Consider the following 27,167-nt stretch of genomic DNA (forward strand, 5'->3'; position numbering starts at 1 on the left):
GGGGCAGCACTACCAGTTCAAAGTCCTTCCCTTCGGCGTGACAACAGCGCCCAGGGTTTTCACGAAGTGCCTAGCTACGGTGGCAGCACATCTACGGAGGCAGCATATACACGTCTACCCCTACCTAGACGACTGGCTCGTTCAAGCGAAGTCAGCCCAGCAATGTGCAAGCCACATGTCCCGCACCATTCACCTTCTTCACAGTCTGGGATTCTCACTAAATTATCCAAAGTCCCATCTCCAGCCCGCACACGTACAACAGTACCTAGGTGCGACTATAGACACTCTGGCGGCCACAGCTCAGCCAAATTTAGTGAGGATCAACGGCATACAACTGCTGATCTCCAAGTTCAAACCCAATCACTCACTTCCAGCGCGAGTGTTTATGCAGTTGATAGGCATGATGGCCTCCTGCATCTTCATAGTCCCGCACGCAAGATTACATATGCGCCCACTTCAGGAGTGCCTAGCACGTCAGTGGAATCAGGCTCAAGGACAGTTAAAGGACCTAGTGTTGGTGAGCGGTCGGGCATACAACTCTCTGCATTGGTGGAATCCACAAAACCTTTGCAAGGGCCGACCATTCCAAGAGCCTGTCCCACAGATAGTACTGACAGCGGACGCGTCTCTCCAGGGATGGGGAGCTCATGTACTCCACTACACAGTGCAAGGACTATGGACAACACAACAAAAGAAGTTGCACATCAACCTTCTGGAATTGATGGCAATCTTCCTAGCCATGAAGGCATTCAAAGTACATCTATGCAACAAGGTCGTGTTGATCCGGACGGACAACATGACCGCAATGTACTACATATAGAAACAGGGAGGAACACACTCCACAGTTGTCTCATCTGGCTCAGAGCATGTGGAAGTGGGCCATTCAAAGGAACATGTTCCTCATGGCGGAACACCTCCCTGGCAAGGACAACCAGATGGCGGACCTGCTCAGCAGACACAGCCACCAGATGCACGAGTGGGAGTTACACCCATCAGTACTCCAACCGTACTTCCAGCAGTGGGGTCATCCGGAGATAGACCTATTCGCGACAAGCGAAAACGCAAAATGCCAAAGCTTCGCCGCCAGATTCCCACATCCGCAGTCGCAGGGCAATGCGATATGGATGAACTGGTCCGGCAGATTTGCGTACGCTTTTCCCCCAGCGCCATTGATACCGCTAGTGGCCCGCAAACTCCGACAACACTCCCTGACACTCGTCCTAGTTGCTCCCACGTGGGCACGCCAGCCGTGGTACACTACCTTCCTCGAACTTTCCGTGGTGCCGCATCAAAGGCTGCGGATCAAACCCGCGCATTTGACGCAGAACCATGGAGAAGTTCAGCACCCAGATCCGCAACTGCTGAATCTGGCGATCTGGCTCCTGAAGTCCTAGAGTTTGGCTATCTCAACCTGCCACCTGACTGTATGGACATCATCAAGGAGGCCAGGAGACCCACTACCAGAGCTTGCTATGCAGCCAAATGGAAAAGGTTCGTCATTTATTGCGGTAATAATGACATCAACCCGCTGGACGCATCCATCCAAAACATCATCTGTTATCTCTTACACCTATATCGATGCAATCTGGCGTACACCTCTATACGTGTCCATTTGACCGCAATCTCAGCCTATCTGCAAACCAGGCAGCACCTCTCTCTATTCAGAGTGCCTGCCATCAAAGCATTCTTGGAAGGACTCAAACGAGTCATTCCACCAAGCCACCCACCGGCTCCAATGTGGAACCTCAACTTGGTCCTCACACGCCTGATGGGTCCACCCTTTGAACCTCTACACTCATGCGAGATTCAATTCCTTACCTGGAAAGTGGCCTTCCTTGTAGCGATCACTTCCCTAAGAAGAGTTAGTGAACTCCAGGCACTAACCGTGCAAGAGCCATTTATACAGGTTCACACCAACAGGGTCGTACTACGTACCAACCCCAAATTCATGCCCAAAGTAATATCGCAGTTCCACATGAATCAGACTATTGAACTGCCAGTTTTCTTCCAAAACCCACAAACTGTTGCGGAAAGGGCACTACATACACTAGATGTACGGAGGGCCCTCATGTACTACATCGATAGGACTAAACCCTTCAGGAAGACAAAACAACTGTTCGTTGCCTTTGCCCCACACCACAAAGGTAACACCATCTCCAAAGCAGGGATAGCCAGATGGATAGTTAAGTGTATTCAAATCTGTTATCAAAAAGCAAAACGCACATTAACTATTCCACCACGAGCCCACTCAACACGTAAGTTGGGGGCTTCCATGGCCTTCCTAGGAAATATTCCCCTGCATGATATATGCAGAGCAGCCACATGGTCCACTACACACACATTTACAAAACACTATTGCGTAGATGTGCAGTCAAAACAGCAGGCAGCTGTAGGACAGGCTGTTCTCAAAACACTTTTTCAGACCGCTGCAGCTGGCACGGGTAGCCGCCGCCAATAGAGGGCACTGCTATGTATTCTATGCACAGATATGAATTCAGCAGCCCACATGCCTCGAACTGAATATGCTACTTACCAGTATGCATCTGTTCTTGGCATGTAGGGCTGCTGACATTCATATCGCCCTCCCTCCTCCCCGGCGCCTGTCGCAGCTGCAGCTCTCAGAATTACTGCAAGCATGGTCATCACTTTCTGTATCTACTCCATCACTGCCACAATGGCGAAAAACAATCTGAGGATGGAGAGGATGCCCATGCGCACTGTAGTCCAGGGGAGGAGTCACCTATCCAAGGATACTTCGAAGACTCTTCCAGGACAACAACGTGCAAACATCCGGACCCAACACTAGGCGGCGATCTATGCACAGATATGAATGTCAGCAGCCCTACATGCCAAGAACAGATGCATACTGGTAAGTAGCATATTCAATACAACTCATCCATGTGCCACATCCAAACGCGTTACCTATAGTCTCACATCCAGGTTTCTTTATTGTCTTTAGTGTATACAACTCATCCATGTGCCACATCCAAAGGCGTTCCCTATAGTCCCACATCCAGCTTTCTTTGTCTTTAGTGTATACAACTCATCCATGTGCCACATCCAAAGGCGTTCCCTATAGTCCACCACCCAGCTTTCTTTATTGTCTTCAGTGTATAAAATTCATCCATGTGCCACATCCAAAGGCGTTCCCTATAGTCCCACATCCAGCTTTCTTTGTCTTTAGTGTATACAACTCATCCATGTGCCACATCCAAAGGCGTTCCCTATAGTCCACCACCCAGCTTTCTTTATTGTCTTCAGTGTATAAAATTCATCCATGTGCCACATCCAAACGCGTTCCCTATAGTCCCACATCCAGCTTTCTTTGTCTTTAGTGTATACAACTCATCCATGTGCCACATCCAAACGTGTTCCCTATAGTCCCACATCCAGCTTTCTTCATTGTCTTTAGTGTATACAACCCATCCATGTGCCACATCCAAACGCGTTCCCTATAGTCGAGCACCCAGCTTTCTTTATTGTCTTTAGTGAATACATTTCATCCATGTGCGACTTCCACTAGCGTTCCCTTTTGTCCCACATCCAGCTTTCTTTATTGTCTTCAGTGTATACAACTCATCCATGTGCCACATCCAAAGGCATTCCCTATAGTGAACCATCCAGCTTTCTTTAGTGTATACAACTTATCCATGTGCCACATCCAAACGCGTTCCCTATAGTCCACCACCCAGCTTTCTTTATTCTCTTTAGTGTATACAACCCATCCATGTGCCACATCCAAAGGCGTTCCCTATAGTCCCACATCCATCTTTCTTTATTGTCTTTAGTGTATACAACTCATCCATGTGCCACATCCAAAGGCGTTCCCTATAGTCCACCACCCAGCTTTCTTTATTGTCTTCAGTGTATACAACTCATCCATGTGCCACATTCAAAGGCGTTCCCTATAGTCCCACATCCATCTTTCTTTAGTGTATACAACTCATCCATGTGCCACATCCAAAGGCGTTCCCTATAGTCCACCACCCAGCTTTCTTTATTGTCTTCAGTGTATAAAATTCATCCATGTGCCACATCCAAACGCGTTACCTATAGTCCCACATCCAGCTTTCTTTATTGTCTTTAGTGTATACAACTCATCCATGTGCCGCATCCAAACGAGTTCCCTATAGTCGAGCACCCAGCTTTCTTTATTGTCTTCAGTGTATACAACCCACCCATGTGCCACATCCAAACGCGTTCCCTATAGTCCCACATCCTGTTTTCTTTATTGTCTTTAGTGTATACAACCCATCCATGTGCCACATCCAAAGGCGTTCCCTATAGTCCCACATCCAGCTTTCTTTATTGTCTTCAGTGTATACAACTCATCCATGTGCCACATTCAAAGGCGTTCCCTATAGTCCCACATCCATCTTTCTTTATTGTCTTTAGTGTATACAACTCATCCATGTGCCACATCCAAAGGCGTTCCCTATAGTCCACCACCCAGCTTTCTTTATTGTCTTCAGTGTATAAAATTCATCCATGTGCCACATCCAAACGCGTTACCTATAGTCCCACATCCAGCTTTCTTTATTGTCTTTAGTGTATACAACTCATCCATGTGCCGCATCCAAACGAGTTCCCTATAGTCGAGCACCCAGCTTTCTTTATTGTCTTCAGTGTATACAACCCACCCATGTGCCACATCCAAACGCGTTCCCTATAGTCCCACATCCTGTTTTCTTTATTGTCTTTAGTGTATACAACCCATCCATGTGCCACATCCAAAGGCGTTCCCTATAGTCCCACATCCAGCTTTCTTTATTGTCTTCAGTGTATACAACCCATCCATGTGCCACATCCAAAGGCGTTCCCTATAGTCGAGCACCCAGCTTTCTTTATTGTCTTTAGTGAATACAACCCATCCATGTGCCACATCCAGATGCATTCCCTATAGTCCCACATCCAGCTTTCTTTATTGTCTTTAGTGTATACAACTCATCCATGTGCCACATCCAAACGCGTTCCCTATAGTCCACCACCCAGCTTTCTTTATTCTCTTTAGTGTATACAACCCATCCATGTGCCACATCCAAAGGCGTTCCCTATAGTCGAGCACCCAGCTTTCTTTATTGTCTTCAGTGTATACAACCCATCCATGTGCCACATCCAAACGTGCTCCCTATAGTCCCACATCCAGCTTTCTTTATTGTCTTCAGTGTATACAGGATCGTCCATGACATGGGGCAGCTTTACCATGGATTGAATATGTTTGACTACTTCTGTATCTTTTTCGACTTTGGGCCTGATTTAGATCTTAGCGGTTGGGTTACTCCGTCACCGCGGTGATGGATATCTTGTACGTGGGAATATAAATCCCATTATATCCAATGGGACGTGTATTTCGGCCGTCGGGATATCTGTCGACGTTGTGATGGAGTAACCCATCTGCCAAGATCTAAATCCGGCCCTTTGTCTGCAATAGCAGACTAGAGATTCCCTTGGTATGAGAAAGGTACAGGAGTGTCCTTTGTTGTACCATCACTAGACAATGGATTCCCATCACTTTTTCTTTGTCCTCCTATCTCCGGCAAAGGAACGATGGAACCAGCCACAAGCCTAGTGCATATACTTGTCACAACCAAAGAAGCGGGTTGTGACACCCGGATCACATTGCCATATTGGTTTAATCGTAGGACTGATCGGTTTTGCGGAGCCAACATACTTTCCCATCTCACAAATCTGGCCCCCATGGGATCCTTGGGGGATCTAATTTACAAGTCCGCTGAATGGCCTTCAACCATGCCTCACGGGAAGCAGATGTAGGATTTAGCCCTTTTTTGCAGATCTCCTTTCCAGCAAGAAGCAGCAGTTAGAATAACAGACACCGCTGAGATCTATTGAGAAGATTGTGTGATTGTGTGAGGAGAGCGGTGTGGTGCAGTGGCCAGAGCGACTGACTCCCGAGCACGGGCCCCATGGTTCGATCCCCAGCGCAGACAGCAGCTCAGCATCATGTGACTCTGGGCAAATGGCTCACTTAATCTTCTCGACGGCCCCCAGTGCATTGTAACCCTGAAGGGGGTGATATGTTCGCACTTTACAAATAAGAATTATTATTATGCAGTGTTGACACCAAACAGAACAAGTGTGGAGCTTACCTTGATTGTAACTCTCAAAATACCGGTCTCCCAGAAGCTGGATAATGAAATACAGGTGAAAAACGTGCTCATCGTTCGTTTTGGGGCAACCACAGCTTCTGCAAGAACCAGTTTTTTTGCAAACCTCGCAAGTTTTTGGGGAGTCCAAAATATCTTATTGAGGGTGAAAAGGTGACTCCTCTTTAGTTCGGCAGACTTAGCGTTCCCTTTGGCTCGCAGGGTTTCAGGAGTAAGATCAATCTGTACGCCGATGATCTTTAAATTCATACGGCGAACCCTGCTAAGACCATCCCTAGTCGGGAGAAGCCAGCAGAGAAGGTTGGGTCTTTCTCTGGCTATTCTATTAATAACAATGCATCAAGATTTAAAATGTAATAACATTTTTTCCTCAGTAGAAATAACTCTTCCTAATTTTGTCAATCCTTTAGGAACAGATCACGAGCCAGATCCGTGTTTGTTGGATGAGTATTTCTTACAAGGAAGAGAGAGCCCGACCTGCCCCCGCTCAGGTGAAGTACACACACTCTGGGTATTTACATTACTGTGGGGGGACAATTCTTCCTCTCAACTCAAATAAACAATACACCAGCTCCCGGCCAATGGTGTGAGACATTGAGCGACCTTTTGAGAAGGGAGAACTTGCATATGAGCAGGATGAGACCTACCTCTCTGCCTCGCTCCGCAACAGAGTAGAAAGGGCGCCGTGGGCTACTAGAGATGGGCACCTGCTCTCCTCATTGCAGTGGAATATGCATGAATAAAGGAGCATCGAACAGAAGCAACAGGAGTACAGTTTGCATGGTTATGCCCTATATTCCGATGTATGGGAATTAATGGAAAAACGAAAACTGAGAAACCACATTGGAGGAAACCAAATCATCGAAAACCAATTTTAATGAAATAGGATTTTAAGAATATACAAAAATATTGAAAATTAAAGGATACTTTTTAAATGAAAGATAATTTTGAGGAAAAATCCAAAATTACATTAAACGTGGGTTGAGTTTTTGGGTAGTTAGGGTTTTTGGGTTCAAGGATGGGTTATGTTTAGGGTAGGAAGTTTTTTAGGGGTCACGGATGGGTAGTTTAGGTGCAGAAAGAGGTTTCAGTGTTCAAGGATGGATGGAGGTAAGGGCTGGTGAGGGGTTTTAAGGAAGAAGAACAAGGATGGGTAGAGTTTAAGGGAGGTGAAGGGTTTTCAGGGTTCCGAATGAGTGGAGTTTAGAGGTGGTGAGGTGTTTTAGGAGTCCAACATGGATGGATTTTATGGGCAGAAGGAGTTTTAGGATTTAGGAATAGAGGGAGTGTAGGGTGGTGAATGGTTTATAGGGTTCAGGTAAGGTTGGAGTTGAGATGTAGTCATGGTTTATGGCTCAGGCATGGATGGAGTTTAGGGTGGTGTGTGTTTTTTAGGGATCAGTGATAGGTGGTGTTTAGTAGCAGTGAGTTTTTTTTTTTTTATTAGCATTCAGAAATTAGATGAGTTGGTCGGGGATCAGTGTAGCTTTGGAGTGGTGAGGTGTTTTTAGGGTTCAGGGGGGTGGAAAGGGTGAAGTTTAGAGGTAGAGAGGGGTTTTAAGGTTCAAGGATGGGTGGAGGTTGGATTAGAAATGGCTTTTAGGGTTCAGGTATGGGAGGTGTTTCCTGTTCAGAGGTGGGTGGAGGTTAGGTGACATGAGGGGATTTTAAGGGGTAGAGATGGGTGATGTTTAAGGGTTGGGAGGAGATCATGGGTGGAATGGTGTTTAGGGGTGATGAGGATGACGGGCTGCAAATTAAAAACATCTGAAGTAATTGTTGAAAAATATATAAATCCAAAATAATGTCCCTTGAAGTAAAGCATTGAAATAAATACTGTCAATAAAAATGTTTCTATGGTTTAGACCTGCAACTGTTTCAGTTACACCTTAAACAATAATTGTGCTAAAATGGATTTACAAAAAAACCCACATTCTATGAATTGATTTCTATGAAATGGTAAATGCCATTCACCCTGTAAATTTCCATGAAACCGTTTAGGTGAAATTGTTTCTCAGTAATTGTATTCAATGAAATAGTTTTTCTATAAAACCGTATACAATCGTATATTCACCCAAAGAGACATTCTTAGGCAGCCGCTTGTCCTGGCTTAGTGACAGGCGTATGCGAGATCCATAGTATTTACCTAATCAGTGAAGCAGAAGGCATTGTGTTCATACAATGGATTAGTGTTACTGGTCCTGTCTGGATGAATGATTATGTAGTGCCTGGAGTTGGCTGGTTTGGTGGCAGTCATTTTCCTGTGTTCCTTATCACGGCTGGCAGTTTCTTAGGCTAGATGTTACCCGCTTCTGTTAGGCTGTGTAAGTTTTATCCTCATTTTATAACATACCTTAAAAATATAAAACTGGCTTGTTATTATCTGCCTGTGTGGGGTCTCTTTGTTCGACTGGAAAACAGGATTAAAGGAGGCTTTCAGTCCTGAAGCTGCTACACAGTCTTCCAGGGTCTTGTAACCGTCAGGCAGTCTCTCTTGGGAAGAAGAGGTTTCCATCCACAGTACCCGTAGTTTATCCTGAAGGAGTCATGCAGGCTCAGCCAGGATGTGGGTCGAGGTACCTGCCCTCACTTCCGCCATGCTAATGTCTGTGGAAACATCGTGTTTCATGTTCTTCAAGACATCTGAGTGATTTGGGGCAGGATGGTGCCACTGCAGTGCTTATGGGAAGTTGTATTACTTGTTTTACTTGTTTATTCTGATATCAAGGAAGTCTCAGTGAATGTGAAAGTGGGCACTACAACACACATCACTACAGTGACCAGTGGGCACCCTTTGCGTATGCGAAAGATTCATGTTTCTAGGATGACTGAGTTTTTTATGACCCTGGCAATATATGGTATATATACTAAGTTCCTACTCGAGCTCCTTTTTGCCAAGAGGTATTTTAAAATAAGAAAAGGTATACATTATTGCATTATTCCTTGATCACCGAACCGGGGACAGGAGGGAGCTGAGGACTCCATCTACCAGCAGCCCCAGCAGCAGGAAGGGCCGCCAACGTGCTGACATCGCGCCTGGAGGCGCTCAGAAGCAGCGGCGCGCGCACTCTGCAGCGCGGGACGCACGCCGGTGTGCCTGGGCAAAGCCCGTCCGAGCCCAGATGAGGCCGGGCTGGCGTCCCCTCTTGTTTTTGTGACCGGCGCACAACCTCAGTCATAGTCGGGAGGCTTTGCAGTAAGGTAAAAAAAAAACAAGCATTGGCATAGCCAATAGGTCTCACCTTTGGAACCTTGTAAGTGTTTAGCCATGCAACACTAGATGTTGTTGCACCAAGCCTTGGAACACTGTGCAAAGATTTCACCTGATTAGGACCAGTTAAATACAGCAATAAGCAACATTAAAGTCACCGGTCAATGTTTGCAAAGGGCCGTTCACTGCACGGCAACACGCACCACTGTGCTTTTAGTAACTTCTGTTTAGTTTAAGAGCTAGAAACTATTTTTAGTGATTACAGATAATGCATCAGATGTTGGATTAAGCGGCAAATCCATAATTATGAGGTAAACATTGCAGTCGCTAAACCACATTATTCCATTGGCCCTGGATACAGTTATTGGATGGGAGACTGTCGAATACAGGGTGTGGGGTGATCAAATTGGGGGGGGGGGGGGTGGCGATCATGTCTCTGTCCTCAGCACCCCTTCCTACAATACAAAGGGGTAGGAAGGGCGGCATGGGGTCTAGTGCAAGTAAATACCTCATCCCACTATTCAGGTATTAAACGAAATAAAGCTATAATTGGGGTGCAACGGACCCCTCACTCCTTTGGGCACCGAAGTCACTGCACCTGCTGCATTCAAGATACCTACGCCTTTGCTCCATTACTTCTCACCCCCAAGAGAGGGCAACATCACGTAGGAGGCATTTTTGCTCGCTAAGGCATGATGCCCCCGGCTACCCCTCCTTTAGACCACTCCCTACAAGGGGAGTGGGCACCTTTATGAAAAAGTTTTCTTCTTTAGGTGGGGGAGAGCGAGGTTAGCCTCGACAGAAGCATAAGCTTCTCTGTTACCTTCACTTTGCCCCCAAGAGTCTAAATATATATGTGTGCTCCCGCCCCACATTCTCAGGTGAAAGGCCACCTTCGGGAAGGGTTATTACCCTCCAGTTGCCACCACGACTCTAAATATATCCGTACGCCCACCTAGAAGGGGTATTACTTCCCAATTGCTCCCATGACTCTAGCAAAATAATTATTACACTCTATTTCTTCTTGTCTCCTTAACTAATACTAGTAAACGGAATTATACTCGTTTTATCGATCTTGGAAGGATGACGGGTGCAGGCGGCCCTGCGGGACTTACTCCCGTCATCTGCAGGTCACACAGAAATCTCCTTAGCAGACTTTCAGCCAATCAGGTAGTAGTAGCATCAGTGGGACTCGAGAAAGCGTAGACAAACATCTGTACTGCACGCGCCTAACCCACTCAGTTATCTCTCCGACAGGCGTGTGATCCGGAAGTCGCACAGTGATCTCCGCAGCAGGTTCGGGAAAAAATACAGTCTAAGTCCGCTCGTGATCACATGATGTTTGGTTTCTGTGCCAGGACGGGTTGCAGAAGGCCCATGATCACGCCAAGCCAGGGAGGCATTGCTAATCTGTACCCAGGTCAGATTATAGTAGCAGTAATATTTATTTGTTGATCATTACAATCAGCAGAATACACATACAAAATAAAATTATATTAAGAATATAACATTCAAACAGAAAATAAAAAATTCATCTGCCCTCATAATTGTTTTGCGGTTACAGTGTACAATTATATCCAAGCAAAATCTACTACTAGTAGTAAAATAGTTTGTTTGACTGCAAATGATCAACATGCAAAAATAAAAACGCCCATAATAATATGACATTTAGAGCAATATTAGCTATAAAGTGCAATTGTGCTAGTAAACTTTTAGCAGCGGAAACTAAAGTGCCTTGTGCTAGAAACTAAAATTATCAATATACCATTTATTACTCTTAAAAACTTTAAAACAGTAAAAGATGCATAAGAAAAAACCAACCATAGTAAAGTTACATTTGGAACGACATTAGCAATAAAGTGCGTTTGTGCTAATAGAAAAAATAAAATGCTTTGTGCTGGCGACATTAGTTTACAATATACCATACATCGTTCTAGAGAATGCCTTATAACAATGTAAGCGGGAACAAAAGAGAAGAAGTAATAAAATACAATTGTTCAAACCTCATAGATAATATGCGTTTCCACTAAGCAAACTTTAACTGTTTGAATTTAAAGGATGCCAGCACTGCCCCTAAAAACATTTAATAGCGATATAACAAACGGCAACAGTGCACTTGGGCTAGCAATCAAAATAAAGTACCATTCTACAAGCAAACCTTGGCAACTACGGTTTAAAGTAGACCGTGCATAACCCTAAAAATACATTGCAGCATTATAAATAATTTCCATGTTGTAAATGTCTTCACTTCAATTGTCAATATTACAAAGTTTCTTTTCAACAATAAAAATAAATTTAACAAATCGGGAAATGAGACGAACAGTGGCACCATTTAGACATAAGATGATGGCGTTTCTACAAGATCTTACCCCCAATTCATGAAAAGTAGACTTTAATATAGTTTTCCGCTCTTCTAACAATTTGGGGCATAGAGTTACTATATGCACTATGATTTCCTCACAAGAACCACATAACCTACACAATTTAGAAGGCCACTTGTTTTCCCATTTTGGTGTTCCATCTTTAGTCAGATATCTCCCGAACCGTAGTAGCATAAATGTATTCTTAATTGAAGGTTTTAAATGGAAAAACAAATCTGGTTGGGGTGCCAATTTACCAAAAGAATTTGCAATTGACCATAAGTGTTTTTTTTTTTTCCTAAGTTCATCTTTATCTATTATAGTTGACAATAAAGTAGCTGATTGGTTAATTGATTTTTTATAAACCACTTTACTCCTGATGTCATCTCCTAGATTTGGACAATCAAAATTACATAGACACTCATTTAGATATGTTTGCCAGCTACTCGCATATTCACTTCTCATCATCTCATGCCAACACTGATTTGCAAGGGAACCCTCTTCAGCACGGGACAATGACAATAAGGTTTTTTAAAATGTGGATTGTCGGGCCAATGTTTGTCTTTTTAGGCCAGATTATAACGAAGGCAGTCCTCAGGCAAACCCACAGGGCGTGAGAATGTCAGGCAGTAGGGCCGACAGCGACAGACAGGCAGCAACAGTAAATGAGGAGGGACGACAGATGATAAACAAGTCAGACTGGAGGGCTTGAAGAAAGGACAGACAGAAAGGAAGTAGGGAAAGCTGGTGGGAACACTTCTAGCAAATCAATCTGGAAAGAATGGACAGAGGAAGGCAGACTGATAAACTAAGCAAGATGAAAGTAAGGCAGGGAGGAAATAAAATGGGAGGCAAGGAAAAAAAAGACAGGTGGGGAGGCAAGAAAGACAACAGATGGGTAAAAGGAAAGAATGAAGGACAATAGCAAAGAAGGGAAGCAGGAAGGGAAAAAAACTAGAGAAGCAGGAAGGGAAAAAAACTAGAGAAGCAGGAAGGTGTTGAATCAGGAAGAGAACAACACGCAGGATGTCAGGAAGGAAGAGGGTTAGAAACAAATAAGAACAGAAATAAAGATGTAGGGAGAAAGCCAGAAATGAAGTAATGCATAAAGAAAGGCAGGCATGAAGGCAGATAGGAAGAGAAATGGAAGGCATGCAAGAAACAACACAGAAATGAAGGAAGAAATGAAGGGAAAGACAAGAAGCAGGAGTTAAGGAAGGGATCAGGCAAAGACAGACAAGCATTGAAAATGCAATAGGTTAAAAAACAAAAAGGTAAGCTGAGTAGACAAAAACCATGTACATAGTCTAAGGGGTCCTTTTGAAAACCTTTTTGGTCAAGTCTCTACTAACTGTGCTAAATGATTGAGAGTACTGGCCTTGAAGGTACCGAAGGGTCAGATGATGATAACTACTGTGCCAGCTGGTTGTTTGTTCAGGCAGTGGGCAGTGGCCAACGTTGCCCCGTCACAGTGATTGTCCAATGATGGTGCGACGCCACACAATTAAAATGCCAGTGCTTAAAAAGTGCAGCAGGGCTGACAGCTTAAATTTTAGAGCCCACGTGTACAGAGCATGTAAACATTAAATGCCCCAGCCTACTGCATGCCAAGTCTATGGAAGCACCTTGCAGCACAGACTGGTGTATCCCACCCTTGGTACAGGGTCTGTATGCAGCACAAGCCAAAGTGCTGCAGAACAAGGAAAGTTTCATTAATGATCTTCCCTCGCTAGTCTGTAGTAGAGGGTGTTTCTCGTTCACTAAAATGATTTATTTGGCACTTGCTGAGAGCATTTCAGCTATGCACATTCAGAGGTATACCTTGTTTTGTTGCCTTACCCATTCTAGGTTGTTTCTTTGGCACAGCGGAGGAACTGTACAAACAAAAGGTACTTAGTATCACCACCTAAGTGTATGTGATACATGTTTGTGGCCGGTGTGGTACCAGTGGCGTAACAATAGCCACTGCGACCCTGGCATTCTGGGATTTACACGACCTCCCCCGGGCGCTTACAGCTTCTTCCAGATGGTGAGTCTATATATCATCATTACCAACACCCACCCCGGGCCTGAGGATGATGTTGGAAAGTGCAGCACTTACCATCAGCATCCCCAGGCTCACGATGGAAGTGCATCGGGTCAAGGTCTCCGGTATATGTGTTCTTGACACAAAGTTAGCTCAGGAGGCTGAGCATGTGTTGCAGACGTGTGTAACTCCTCAGTTTCAACTTTATAATGTCACGTCAGTCTTTCACTCCTCTTGACTTTTACAGTGAGCACCTTGAGCTTGATAATTAAAACATGCCTCCCAGCATGTGTGCACCCCTACTCAGTGTAACAGAGTCTGGTGTGTCAGCTAGTCTACCAGACCCAAAGTTTCAGTGTGCCTGTGACTCAGTGTGCCTGCGTGTATGATCACGTGCTTCGGTGCACCCGTGTGCCTCTATGTATTAGTGTGTCTGTCTCACGGGGTGCTTGTGTTTCTCAGCGTGTGGATGCATGTGTGCCAGTTTGTAGTGCGGTTTCTATGTATGTCTGTATGCGGGGTCAACATGGGGTAAAAGACATTGTCATTTACGCCATTACTTGATTAATGCTTCAAGAAGGGGAAAAAAATAAAATTTTCATTGCTAATAGCTCAAAACAATGTCATTGCGAGACCTATTGCATTGCAAATGCTGGTTTCAAATGATGTTAGGGGCATGGATTTAACAATACCGGGAAAAGTTTTGGAATCCCACTTCTCAAACATATTCGATCCAAATGGTGTATCGCCTCAAGAGCAAAGTGACGATATACCCATTAATTTACACACAGCATACCAACTTAGCGCTTCCCTGTCAACATGTGAGGTTGAGGGCGCTTTAGCAAAGGGTATTTCCTCGAAAGCCCCACGCCCCGACGGGGTACCCTTGGATTTGTTTAAAAGCAATCCTCATTTATGGGCACCCCTGCTGGCCAATGTTTTTTAAGCAGTAATAGTTGGTTGTATCCCATATATCCCATCATCTTGGAAAGAGGCAATAGTGGTAAAAAAGGCAATAAGAATGACCCTGCATTTTACAGGCCTATCTCTCTAATTGATATCACATGTAAAGTCCTGGGAGGGTGATTCTTGCACGTCTTGAGTCCTGGGCTAACGTCTCAGGGCTTATATCCAACACACAATATGGCTTCAGGAGGGACATGGGAACAAATCAACAGTGCCTCAATTTGTCCCTGATTATGGGTAAGAATGCGAAGGCCAGGAAGGGGTCAATCCACTTGGCCTTCATGGACCTATCCAGCACCTTTGATACAGTAAATCGGGAGAAGTTGTGGGCACTGATGGAAAAAATGGGCTTCGAGGAAGCTCTTATTACATTGCTGCGCAGGTTGCATGCGTCTACTACTGTTGCCATCCGCTACGGCCCTCGGGGAGAGAAGACTAGGCCTATTGCCTCTGCAGAGGGGGTTCGCCATGGTTGTTGCCTGGCCCCATTTTTTAGGTCTCGCCTGAGCCAGCGCTCTGGCGAGACAATTAGTAAGCGGGTTTCCAAAGTGCTACCCACATGCTTTTTCCAGCCACCAGCTTGCTGTTGTGCGCACAAGCGCGCGCGACGTGCACAGCTGCCATGTGGCTTTATCGCGTGAATCTGATCGCGATCACTTTCGCGGTGCGCGCGCACACAACTCCCGGGCTTCTTTTCACGCACTTGAGATGCCCGCTTCTTTTAAATCACTTTAGCGGCGCGCGCGCCCACACAACTCCCAGGCTGCTTTTCTTCCAGCGCGGGGTCACTTTCGCGGACGGCCACTCACTTTCATTTTCTTCCAGCGCGGGATTTGAATAGATGTGTCTGCCTCATTTGCATGATTTATAATCTAATTTACTGTGTCCTTGTAGAAGAAAAGAGGTATCCCACCTGAGACTGCTCTATTCTGTCATTAACACCCTCTGACGTTAGCATGCACATCGAATGGTTAATTGAACGACTCGTTTGGGAAGCAATAACTATTACAATGTCGACTCGGATTAAAGGAAATCAACTGAAAAACACAGACGTGCAATAAATATGTCTAATATGGACATCCTCCCAGCAGGCTCTTCAATGGCGACTAAATGTTGACACGAGTCATGGACGTCCTGGCGGAAGTTTCTCGCATTGCATAGGACTCGGCGACCTGCATTGTTCCCACATGAAAGAAATGCTCGCAGCCCCATTATACAGTCTAATGAGACGTCAGCCTTTCTGAGACATCGGATATACGTCAGTCCATTGAATAGCGCATGTCTGTGCGTTTCTGCTGGTGCTTCGGACATCTCTAACAATGCACGCTGTCAGCCCAGAGTCACAAATTACACTGCTTGAAGCACGTCCGTGAATTAACAGATTATGGCGTCGCTATACGATTCTATGGTGAAGTTACCACAAGCCAGGCTTTTTTTTCTAAAGTTGGTTCCCTTTTCTATAAGTGGTCTAAAATGGCTTTAGCAAAACTTGCAGTTCGTAAAAAGCTCAGACGTAATTCGACTGCATTGAATAATTGAAACAAACTGCAGTCGGAGTATTTCCGTTTACATGTAAGAGTGTTGAATGGCGCAAGTGTCTTTTCCGACATCGCCATATGCTATTTCACATAATGACGCGCATAGCGAGTTTAACAAGCATTGGCATAGCCAATAGGTCTCGCTTTTGGGACCTTATAAGTATTTAGTTATGCAGCACAATATCTTTGGTGCAACAACATCAACTGTCGCATGGCTAAACACTTATAAGGTCCCAAAAGCGAGACATATTGGCTATGCCAATGCTTGTATTCATTCTATACAGAAATGGGTTGGAGTCATCCCTGATAGAGCAGTCATTAGACTTCCCCAGAATAGGAGGCAAACCGGTTCCCTTGTTGTCACATGCGGACGACACGGTTTTATTGGCCCTAACTGCTCACAGCCTCCAAAAAGCCCTGAATGCTTTTACTGATTTTATGACGGCATTGGACTTAAAAGTAAATTTTAGTAATTCTTTTATTATGGTATGTGGACTCAATCAAACCAAAACAAATTCGTTGTGAAGGAAAAGGTCATTGATAAGGTGTCTAATTTTACTTATCTGGAGAATGTTTTTAACAATAAACTGAATTGGGACCATCTGGTTGCTGCTAGGGCACAACACACTAGCCGAGTGGTAGAGGGCCTATTCCGCTTCGCTTGTAAGCTGGGACACAAGCCGATAGCGGAAATGATAACCCTATACAAATCAAAATGCTTGTCAGTAGCTACCTACGGGGCAGGAGTGTGGGGACACCATAAAAGTACCCAGTTACAAATTATAAAAAAACAAATTTTAAAAGAGATTGTTGATGATTCCTATTAGTGTCCCTACACACTTTTGTCATTCCTAAGTGGGGTTGGATTTTGTAGAAGATAGAATTAATATCGCCCCACTGATTCTCTGGGCAACAGTTTGGCCCTCAGAGGACCTATTCTTCTCGAGGGAGATTCTTAGGGATTGTATGAACCTTGAAAATGCCCTGGCTATCCCCTGGCTCCGTTTTGTTAAAGATAATCTTAATAAGATCGGCCTGGGGCATTATTATGATAACCCTGCTAGCATTCATTCCAACACAAAACTGATCATAAAAGATGCATATCATGCTGAATTGAGTTCTTCCAGATGGCATCACGGAACGTGAGGCCACTTAGACTGGCATCCAAACTAACAGCAATTTTATTTGTCTTTTACTACTAATGTACAATTGTGTTTCCTTATAACTAGATTCCGTCTTTGCACGTTGCACTTTCTTGTGGCTTTTCCTAAACAAACAAGCTGGTGTGAGAAACTGATTACCTGCCCTTGCAACAATTCAGCCTGACAAAGCACCTTGCGCTTCATGCTGTTTTGCACACTGTATAAAGACCCAATGGCACGTTTTTTTAAACCTGTTCTGAGTGAAATTCGCCCCTGTTCTTATCGGGAGGGATTTAATTACTTACGATCGTTATCTACTGCTGCTATCTGTACTGCTGTGCTTAACTTCATTAGAATTGTTTTTTAATTAGGAAACGTTATGAACTGTGAGAAGGAGATGGAGTTTTAAGTGGTTTTATACTTTTTACTCATTTTGTATCGATGTGCTGGAAAATGATAGGATGTATTAAAACTTAGCAACCTAGAGTCTGAGCTAGGGGAGTTAGTGCCCTGGAGGTGGCCGTGTTCATTAAGCTCGGCAAAGTACACATTGTTTTAAAAATGTTAAACTTTGAGTTTATATTTTGTCCTTTAAGTCCAACTATTGTATAGTCTTCTTATGAAAATTCAATTATTCCATGTATGTATGTCAAACTTTTATGGTCCGAATGAACCGAATAAAGTTATTTGACTTGCATTGTAAGCCCATATGTAGATCAAACCTCATGTCATGCCTGGGCACATTCCTCAGTACTGTGTGCGTTCCTGATGACATGAGGAGAGTCTTTTTTTTCTTTCTTCAAACATCTTTCGACTTTGGATTTTTGGAGACATGTTCACCATTTTTAGCTCTGGTTTTCTATGTTAAATTTAAATAGCAAACGAAAGGTATCTCTGAATTAAGAGTATACCTTATTAAAAAGAAGAGAGTTGAGATCATTTTGTCATGGTCACTTGTTTGTTTTGTGTTTATGAATGATTTACCACTGCTGTGGTGATGGTGCATTCATCTTTGTAGATCCAGCCCTAATTCAAGTGCCAGTGTGTTTGTGGGAACCATTCGGGTGGCAATGTCATTTTGGAAACCCGTCTGGCTGCCACCATTGTGTGTGTTGGTTTGTATTTGTTTTTGTTCAGATGAGCACTTGTTAAGATGTTACGAGTGTCTTTAAAATATTTCATAATTCCTATTTTGCATTCAGTGCCTGGAAATTCACAGTTTTGTCTCCTGCTTTAATTCATTGAACTGCAGAATTGTATTTTAGAGGTGGTGCTCCATTTGTTGCTGATGATTGAGTGATCTGAAGATCAAAGACCCACGCTTTAGGCTGCACAGCCTGAGGCAAAGGGAGAGGGCACCTAGATTTCTTCAAGCTGTGCACGGTTAGATAATGGAACTTTTTGCTACACATAGAATGGGAGGGGTACAGAGGTTCTCTAAAGGGTTTGACACTGACCTCAAAAAGGGATAACAGGACAACACCCTGGTAAACACTGTATTTCTAGGTCTGAAGCTTAATGAGTAATAATTTTATGAATAAATCAAGATGTTTCTTTTTTATTGTTGATTCAAAAGTTCTTCCTAGGCCAACACATGCTTCACGACTAACATTTCGCTTCTTTAGGGCCAAAAGATATATACTTAGTAAATTCTGTAAAAAATGCACAGCATGGATGGAAAAGGATTACATAATCATAAGGAGAGTTAGATCATACAGAAAAGAATTACAAGGAAAAGTAACAGACAGAAGAAGAAAAATGGAGAAAAAACACCAAATGTTATAGTAATTAATATGATACGATTTACATGAAAATGCAAAAAGCAAAACTAGACAGAGTAGATATCATGAATACATGAAGAACTGCACCAAAATAAGTGGCAAGCAGAAAACGTAGTGAAAAGAGCAGAAAGAGTATAGAAAATGGAGACATTATTTATCCAGATGTTTAATAAATGTGGTGTCTAAGAGACACTGTGATGCAGCAGCACTGCATGTTTTGCCATGAAAACCAATAAATGTGAGAATAAGTGCTAATAGTCCCAAGTACAGCATGCAGTTGAATGGGGATGGGCCGAAAGATACTTTGGGAACGTTGCAACAAGTATAGAAAGTTCGATAAAGTAAAATAGAGCACAACATTAATTGATGGCAAGATTGTACTCAATCTGAGAATCCTTAACAGTAGCAAAAGAAGATACAATATTCTTGGTAATAATCCTGAATCTGTGAAAAAAAAGGCAACATTAATAGTGGTTCGTATTGTAAGTGATGAACACTACAAAAGTGGATAAACACTCAGTGAAAGTATTAGCCCCAAGGTGCCATACTTACAATGTAAGCAGATATATTTCGTATTCTAGTGGTAGTGATCATGGGCTGTATTTAGACGTCACAAATTCTGAAAAAAGTAAAACGATAAACCATATGTAGGGACTAGGTGTCTGAGAGACCAATACAACTCAGTCAAAATTCACTACCTCATAAGGTAAACAACCCAAAACCATCCCTGTTGTGCTAAAATATTACCAGAAGCTTGACTAGAACAACAATGGTCACATACTGCATGCAAATGTACTGTCGGTAAATGTGTGAATATCAATAACACGCAAACTTGATTGTTTATTGAAAGTCTAGAGGTTATGTCAGCCCAAATTTAGAGGTTATGTCAGCCCAAATTTCAATATCCCTTTAGTAAATAGATTTCAGATCTTGCAGGGGCTAGAAGACATTGACTGACTCAAGGGAGACAACAGACCCACTGATTTGAACACTAGCGAAAGTAGTGAGTTAAAGGACCAAGGGCCTCGGAATACCATCACTGAATTAGAGATAGCTAAGGTGGACCTTATTAGCAAGAGTCCACAAATTGAGGCACTTTGTGGTGGGGAAGCATCTCTTAATAGTAACAATAATTCAAAGGTTGATCAATTTAGTGGGGAGGTTTGGTCCTTTCTGAGTTGGAACATTGCAGGTCTGAGATCTAAATTGGGTAATGAAAACTGGGAAACACTGGTAGGTAATGTTGATGTTATTAGCCTCCAGGAAACATGGACAACTGAACCTATACACATTAATGGATTTAAAACATATTTTTCCCCAGCAGTAAGCTCAACTCATGGTAGGGCTAAAGGAGGTTTGTGTACTTACGTTTCAAACCTGTTAGTAGGAATTAAAACCGAGTTAGTTTTTAATAATGTGTATTATCACATTATAAGGATCACAGTTAATAAGGGGTTTTCCTTAGTTTTGATTAATTTTTATGATAACATCCAAGGAGAAGACCCAATGGATGTCTTCAGATTATTAGGTAGTAATATCACCTCAGCAATTGGGAGGAGGACCGAGGACACCTGCATTATTTGGGTAGGAGATTTTAACTGTCAAATATGCAGGAGTGCAGAGAGTGGGTTATGTGGGGTAAAATTAGATAGAGACATTGGCTTTAGTCATTTTGAACATCCTGGACGAGGGGATTATTTAAATGAATTAATATTTGAAAATGATTTGGACTTTGTAAATAGGTTGATCAGTCCAGAAATCCCCTTTTTACCAACGTTCAATGGCAGAGGGGCAAATACAACTATCGATTATGCCTTAATGACTTCTAGACATAGGGATATGATACGGAACTATAGAATTCTGGATTGCCCGCTTAGCGATCATTTTCCTTTTAAGCTTCAATATGACTATGAGACCCAAGAAACATCGTGGTAGGGCCAAATCTAAAGTGATAATAGATATTATCACTATGGCCCGTAAAAATGGATATGCTTTAAAGTGGACAAAAATTTGTCCAGTTGATTTCCAGGAGAAACTAATAAAAAGTATGTTGCCCCAATTTTATGTATGTACAGATGAGAATGCCAATGATTCTGATTTCATTAATAATTTTTTACTGATAATTGCCCAAATAAGGAAGTTATTGTGGGTTGGTACTAGTGGTGGGAATACAAGGCAGAAGAGGTGGTTTGATTCTGAATGTACTAAGGCATATAGAAGTCTAAAGCATGCTATACATGCTACGGAGAAAGATCCTGATTTAATTAGGAATTGTAGGAATGTCTATAAGCAGACCCTTAAAAACAGGAAAAATGCTTTAAAGTTGGAAGCATGGGATGCTTTATGTGACGCTTCGCTAAGTAAAGACTCTGCCTTATTCTGGAAAGTTGTTAATGCCCCTTTTTTAAATTTTAGTCATACAGACCCACTAGATGTGGCAATTACTGAGAGTGAGTGGGCTGAATATTTTGCCAAGTTGTATTCCATTGTACAGGATATGATGGAATGTACTAATGATAACATCCAAATGAGAGACTGTACACAGAGTAGTAGCCCACTTGAACCTGAAATAACAATAACAGAGGTGCAGAAATGTATTGATGCATGTCTGGTGGGGAAAGCACCCGGGCTTGACGGGGTTCCTGTTGACTTATTTAAAAACAACAGGGAACTATGGGCTCCAATTCTCACACGTCTGTTTAACGCCACTCTGGAAAAAGGCCTCCTCCCATCGTGGTGTGAATCCCTGATAGTCCCTATTTTTAAAAAGGGTGACCGTGAAAACTGTAAGTGTTACCGCCCAATATCACTCCTGGATTCTACTATCAAAATTCTAGGAAGGATAATTCTAAATAGATTACACGTGTGGGCTGATGAAGCTAATATTTTAAGTGACCTACAGTATGGCTTTAGGAAAGGTCTCGGAACAATTGAACAGTGTTTGAATTTGCATATTTTAACTGAAAAATATACCAAAGTTAAAGAGGGACGAATGTTTTTAACTTTTGTGGATCTTACTTCTGCATTCGACTCTGTAACACATTGTAAACTTTGGATAGTTATGAATAAACTGGGTGTGGATAAACAGATTATTAACTTTCTTAGAGATCTCTATGCAGGAGCATCGGCCAGAGTAAGATACGGAAAAAATGGTGAATGTACTAGATCCTTTGCAATCAAAAGGGGTGTACGACAGGGCTGTGTCCTGGCGCCGTTCCTTTTCACACTCTATATCAATAATGTGGAAAAGACATTGATAACTGAGTGCAGGGACGTGCCGATGGTAGGAAAAAGATCAATTCCTATTTTGCTATATGCAGATGACGCGGTCCTGATGGCTAGAACACCGCAGGCCATGCAAAGAGTAGTTACATCCTTTTCTGATTTTATGAATCAGCTTGATCTAAGTATAAATTGTTCTAAGACATTCACCATGCACTGTGGGCCGGGTGCACAGAGAAAGAAAAAAGCAATTTATATTGGAACTACCCCAGTAGAGGATATTTTAACATTCCCCTATTTAGGGGTCTTAATTGATAGTTCTGGGCTATGGAACAATACAATTAAGACAAGGAAATTGTTGTACTGTAAATCTATCATGGCTTTAAAAAATTTCAGTCGGAAAATAGGGAGGAAACCAATCAAGGAAATGTTGACTGTTTATAAAGCGACTTGTGTAGCCATTGTCACTTATGGGGCAGGCCTATGGGGATATGCAAATGTCAGCACTTTACAAGTGGTTGAAAATAATTTTATGAAATATCTCCTAGGGGTCCCACAGAGTGTTTCGACATATGTTTGCCATGGAGAACTTGGGGAGTCATATTTAGAAGATATAATAAAAACTGCACCAGTCCTACTATGGCATAGAATATGGACTGCAGATGAGTCTGGTTTAAATCGTATGATTATGGAAAATGCGATGGGTCTAGAGAAGTGTGGAAAAATTAGATGGCTGAATTATATTAATAATTTTCTCACGCTACTAGGGTTGGGGAACTATTATATAGACCCGTCTACTCTTTGTAATATATCTAGGAAATGTTTAAAAGATAGATGTATGACCTATTTGCATGAGACCAGAACTAGAATAGAGCTTAAGAAAACGACGGTGGTAGCTCATGAGCAAATTGTAATCTGCAATCATCTACAGCCATATTTAAAGCTACTGATGAGTGATTATGAAAGGTTTTTACTAACACGTTTTAGATTTAATTTACTATTTAGATCACTCAGCTTTCCAGTTATGAATAATTGGTCAAAAATTTTGAGTAAATGTCCCTGTGTTGATCTATCAGTGCAATCTGATCTGCATATACTTTTCTTTTGTAAGTTTTATACTAGACCCAGACAAATGTATGTTGTTCCTTTGCTAAAAATTATGGAAATTAATCGATGTCGCCCTGCTTTTTTAGCTGTACAGAAATTGGATATTATTTTAACAGTCGTATTTATTTCCTCATTCCTTAAAAATGTTTTTAAATTACGGAAAACAATTGAGATCTGAACTTACTCGGTTTTTCCTATGTGTGGTCCCAATAATTGTTATTTTAAAATATGTGTAATTTTGTCTTTGTACTTTTATGGTTATTTTGTTTTAATAACCGAATAAAGATTAACTTGACTTGACTATTGAAAGTCTATTTCAAAAACTGCCATGAAAAAAGAATATTCTTCTTTTTGAATAAGTCAAATCAAATCAAATTGAATAAGTGTAAAAAAGTCATATGGAACACTCTAGGTTTGAGATTTAAAATAGTCAAGGCATGTATTCAATTAATAAAAGATAGAATGCATCATTATTTTCGAGTTCGTAAGCTTTAGGTAATTTCAAACCGACAAGTAAAGAGCAACAACCTTATGACAACAAGCAGCTCTACAGTTCTGTGGTTTTCAGTTCTGCTACATCATTGCAGAAATGAGCAACAGAGAGCTTGCAGTCGTCACCCAGCGGGCAGCCCAGGGTAGATCAGGTTGTATTCTAAAATACCATGAAAGGAATATCGAATGACCAAAATATCGAGCAGCACCACACTGAGGAGGTAAGTGCAGCGAGGGAGATACAGATTTCTTATTCTTAACTACGCATCTATGTACCTCGGTGATCTATATATCGTCAAGGTAGGTAGATGTGGAGTTATGTATAGAAAATGTATACTTACTTACCTTTCAATATTGTGGCCCTCGATATTCTGTCCATATTTTAATCATTCAGTATTCCTTCCGTGACATTTCGGGCCCACACCATAGATCATTTAGGGGCTGCACACTCTAGTGAAACGATATAATAAATGTTGATTATGGAGCTCGTATAAGGACAATGGAAGTGATGAGACAAAGCTGTACCTCAATCTCACTTTTTGCATCTCCTGAAAATGTCCAGCAGAAGAATGTTTCTTGGCACATCAAAATTTGTGAAAGCCACGTTTCATGGGATCATTATTGTCGCCTTTCACTACTTTACTGGTTGTAATCCATGTGTCTGTGAATGCCTAACCTATCCGATTATCTTACAAAATATCCAGAGATGGAAGTAATGAGATGAGCGAGGGAGTAAGGTAGGGGGGTCAGGGCTCCAGCTCCTGTGACTGATCATGAAACTCATTAATTTATTGAGTGGGGATTTGATTTGAAATTTTGTAAAGCGCTCATATGCCCGAAGGCGTCTTGACGCCTGCTTCTGACACTAAGTGGGGCCCTGATTAATTGCTATAAACAAAGGATGTGACAAAGGAGTGGAACGCACTTGTGCATCTTACTAAAATCACTATTTTCCTTAATGCAGGGGAAGAGGTCAGTGTTGTGATGATCCCAGACAGCATCAAAGAAGAGGAAGAGTCCTATCCTTTGGCTGGTCAGATCCCAGAGGTAGTTAAACGCATTCCCTGTCCTGCTGGTAAGTCATCTAGTTCTTCTTCACCTCACAGGACTATGGCGTGTTATATTAAGAAATGGCCATGTGTGTAATGCACAGTTTGTCATGAGTATGGCATGGTAGCGCTGTCAGTTGTCCAGAGGTACTGCCCATTCCATGCCACCCTTTCTATCCGAGGCAACAGTCTGAAAGATTATTTGAAAATATGTTAAGGGTTCTGTTCTTTATCTTTAAGGTTTTGTGGTTTGAGACCTGTGTGTGTTTATGATTAAACAATGTTTTTACCTGTAGAGGTTACTGGTGCTTTTATTGCAGAGTGTGAAGGTGATTTGATGTGACTTGGTCATGTGTATATGATGTCAGTGTGAGACTAAAAAAGAGGAAGCCAGAGGGGTTTACTAATTGCTAGTGTGACTCTCTCTGTGATTGCTGTGGTGCCGGCTATACGTAGCAGCCTTGAAGCCCTATGTGATAAGCAGTCTTTTAGGCTTGAGAGTGAGTGATGTAATATCGATGGCGGCAGTAGACCCTGTAATTGAGACACTGTGGGTCATTTGTCTGTATCCTCTGCCTATTATGATGAGGCCAGTATAAAGGTTTTTCTCACAGAGCTATTTGCAGAGTGACATTATCGTTTTTTTGAGTCCTGACGAATTCCCCTGAACCCGGCTTGGGGTCTCTGAAGGGCAGAAACATGTTTGCCTTGATGCTACAGGGAGTATTCTTTCCAAACTCTTGTGTTCGAGGCATATAAGCTGCAGAATACATACTTGTGCATAGATTGCCATCTGGTGTTGGGCTCGGATGTTTGCAGTTTGTTGTTGTCTTGGCAGAAGTCTTTGTAGTCACAAGATAGGTGATTCCTCCCTTGGACGATAGTGCGCATGGGCATCAACTCCATCCTTAGATTGTTTTTTTTCCGCCATCTGGTTCGGATGTAGCTCGCTGCGCTCAGGTTCGGTACCGTGTTTCCAACCCTTTCGACGCGTAACCCATGACCACTCAACGGTATTGTTTCGTTCGCGTGCCCTTCGCGCTAGCCTCAAAATCCTCGATTCCGGTCGTGGACACGGGCCGCTGGGCCTATCTGCGCTATTTGGCCCTACGGCTAATGGAAAGGACTCCATTTAAAAAATGCCCCCAGTGTGGAGCTTAATTTTTACACACTGACCACCACAAGGTCTGCAACCTTTGACTCTCACCAGAACACGAGGAAATGGATTGCCAGGCCTGCGCCTCTTTTCGCTCCAAAAAAACCATCCGTGATCGCCGGGCTCGACGACACGTTATGGCTCAACAGGCTACACCGGCACCACACAACATCTTCGATGAAGGCCCCGATGTTCCAGAGGCAGGGGATTCAGAGGAGATCGACATAGTCTCCGAAGCTGATGACTCCGTCCATGCCCCTGCCTCATCAGATAAACAGAAGACTCTGGTTAAAACTTCGCCTGAAGGTCTTGTTTGCCCTAAGTTGGCAGGGTATGCCCAGACGTGGGTCCCATATATTGAATCTTAGGGCAAACAAAGAGATACCAAAGGGGATGATGGATGGAGCGTTTGAGCAAATCAAACACTCGCCCCCAGTCAACTGATCTGGGTTTAATCCATCATTCTTTAGCTCACTCCACCACATCAGACGCAGCACATCCACGAATGGGAACTTCATCCTCAAGTTCTTCCGTTTTTTTCAGATGTGGGGCCACCTAGACATAGATCTGTTTGCCACACATGCAAACGCAAAAGACCCAACCTTCGCCGCCAGGTACGCACACCCATTGTCCAAGGGCAATGCGATCTGGATGAACTGGTCAGGCAGATTTGCGTACACTTTTCCGCCACTCCCGCTCATTCCATTAGTCGCGCGCAAGCTCAAACAACAGTCTCTCAAGATGATCCTGGTTGCTACAACATGGGCCCGGCAACCATGGTTCACAACACTCCTGGAACTCTTAGTAGTTCCACACCAGAAACTACAGCTCCCCCCAAAGCTTCTTACACAGAACCATTGAGAGATGAGACATCCGCACCTCTACACAAAAGAGAACTGCAGTTCCTTACATGGAAAGTAGCTTTCCTTGTCGCAATCACCTCTCTCAGAAGAGTAAGTGAGATCCAGGCTTTAACCATAAAAGAACCATTC

At 42.9% G+C, this 27,167-nt stretch overlaps 1 protein-coding gene across 1 annotated transcript in view; it reads left to right on the forward strand.

Annotated features, from left to right (window-relative positions):
* LOC146799887 (uncharacterized) overlaps positions 1 to 27,167 on the forward strand; it is a 235,665-nt gene that overhangs the window by 98,717 nt on the left and 109,781 nt on the right. The window contains exons 5-6 of the mRNA XM_085620813.1: positions 6,536 to 6,616; positions 24,935 to 25,045. Coding sequence (XP_085476939.1) covers positions 6,536 to 6,616; positions 24,935 to 25,045 — 192 coding nt within the window. The remainder of the gene's footprint in view (positions 1 to 6,535; positions 6,617 to 24,934; positions 25,046 to 27,167) is intronic.

This window comes from Triturus cristatus, chromosome 8, assembly GCF_964204655.1.
Source record: "Triturus cristatus chromosome 8, aTriCri1.1, whole genome shotgun sequence".
NCBI classification, from domain to species: Eukaryota; Metazoa; Chordata; class Amphibia; order Caudata; family Salamandridae; genus Triturus; species Triturus cristatus.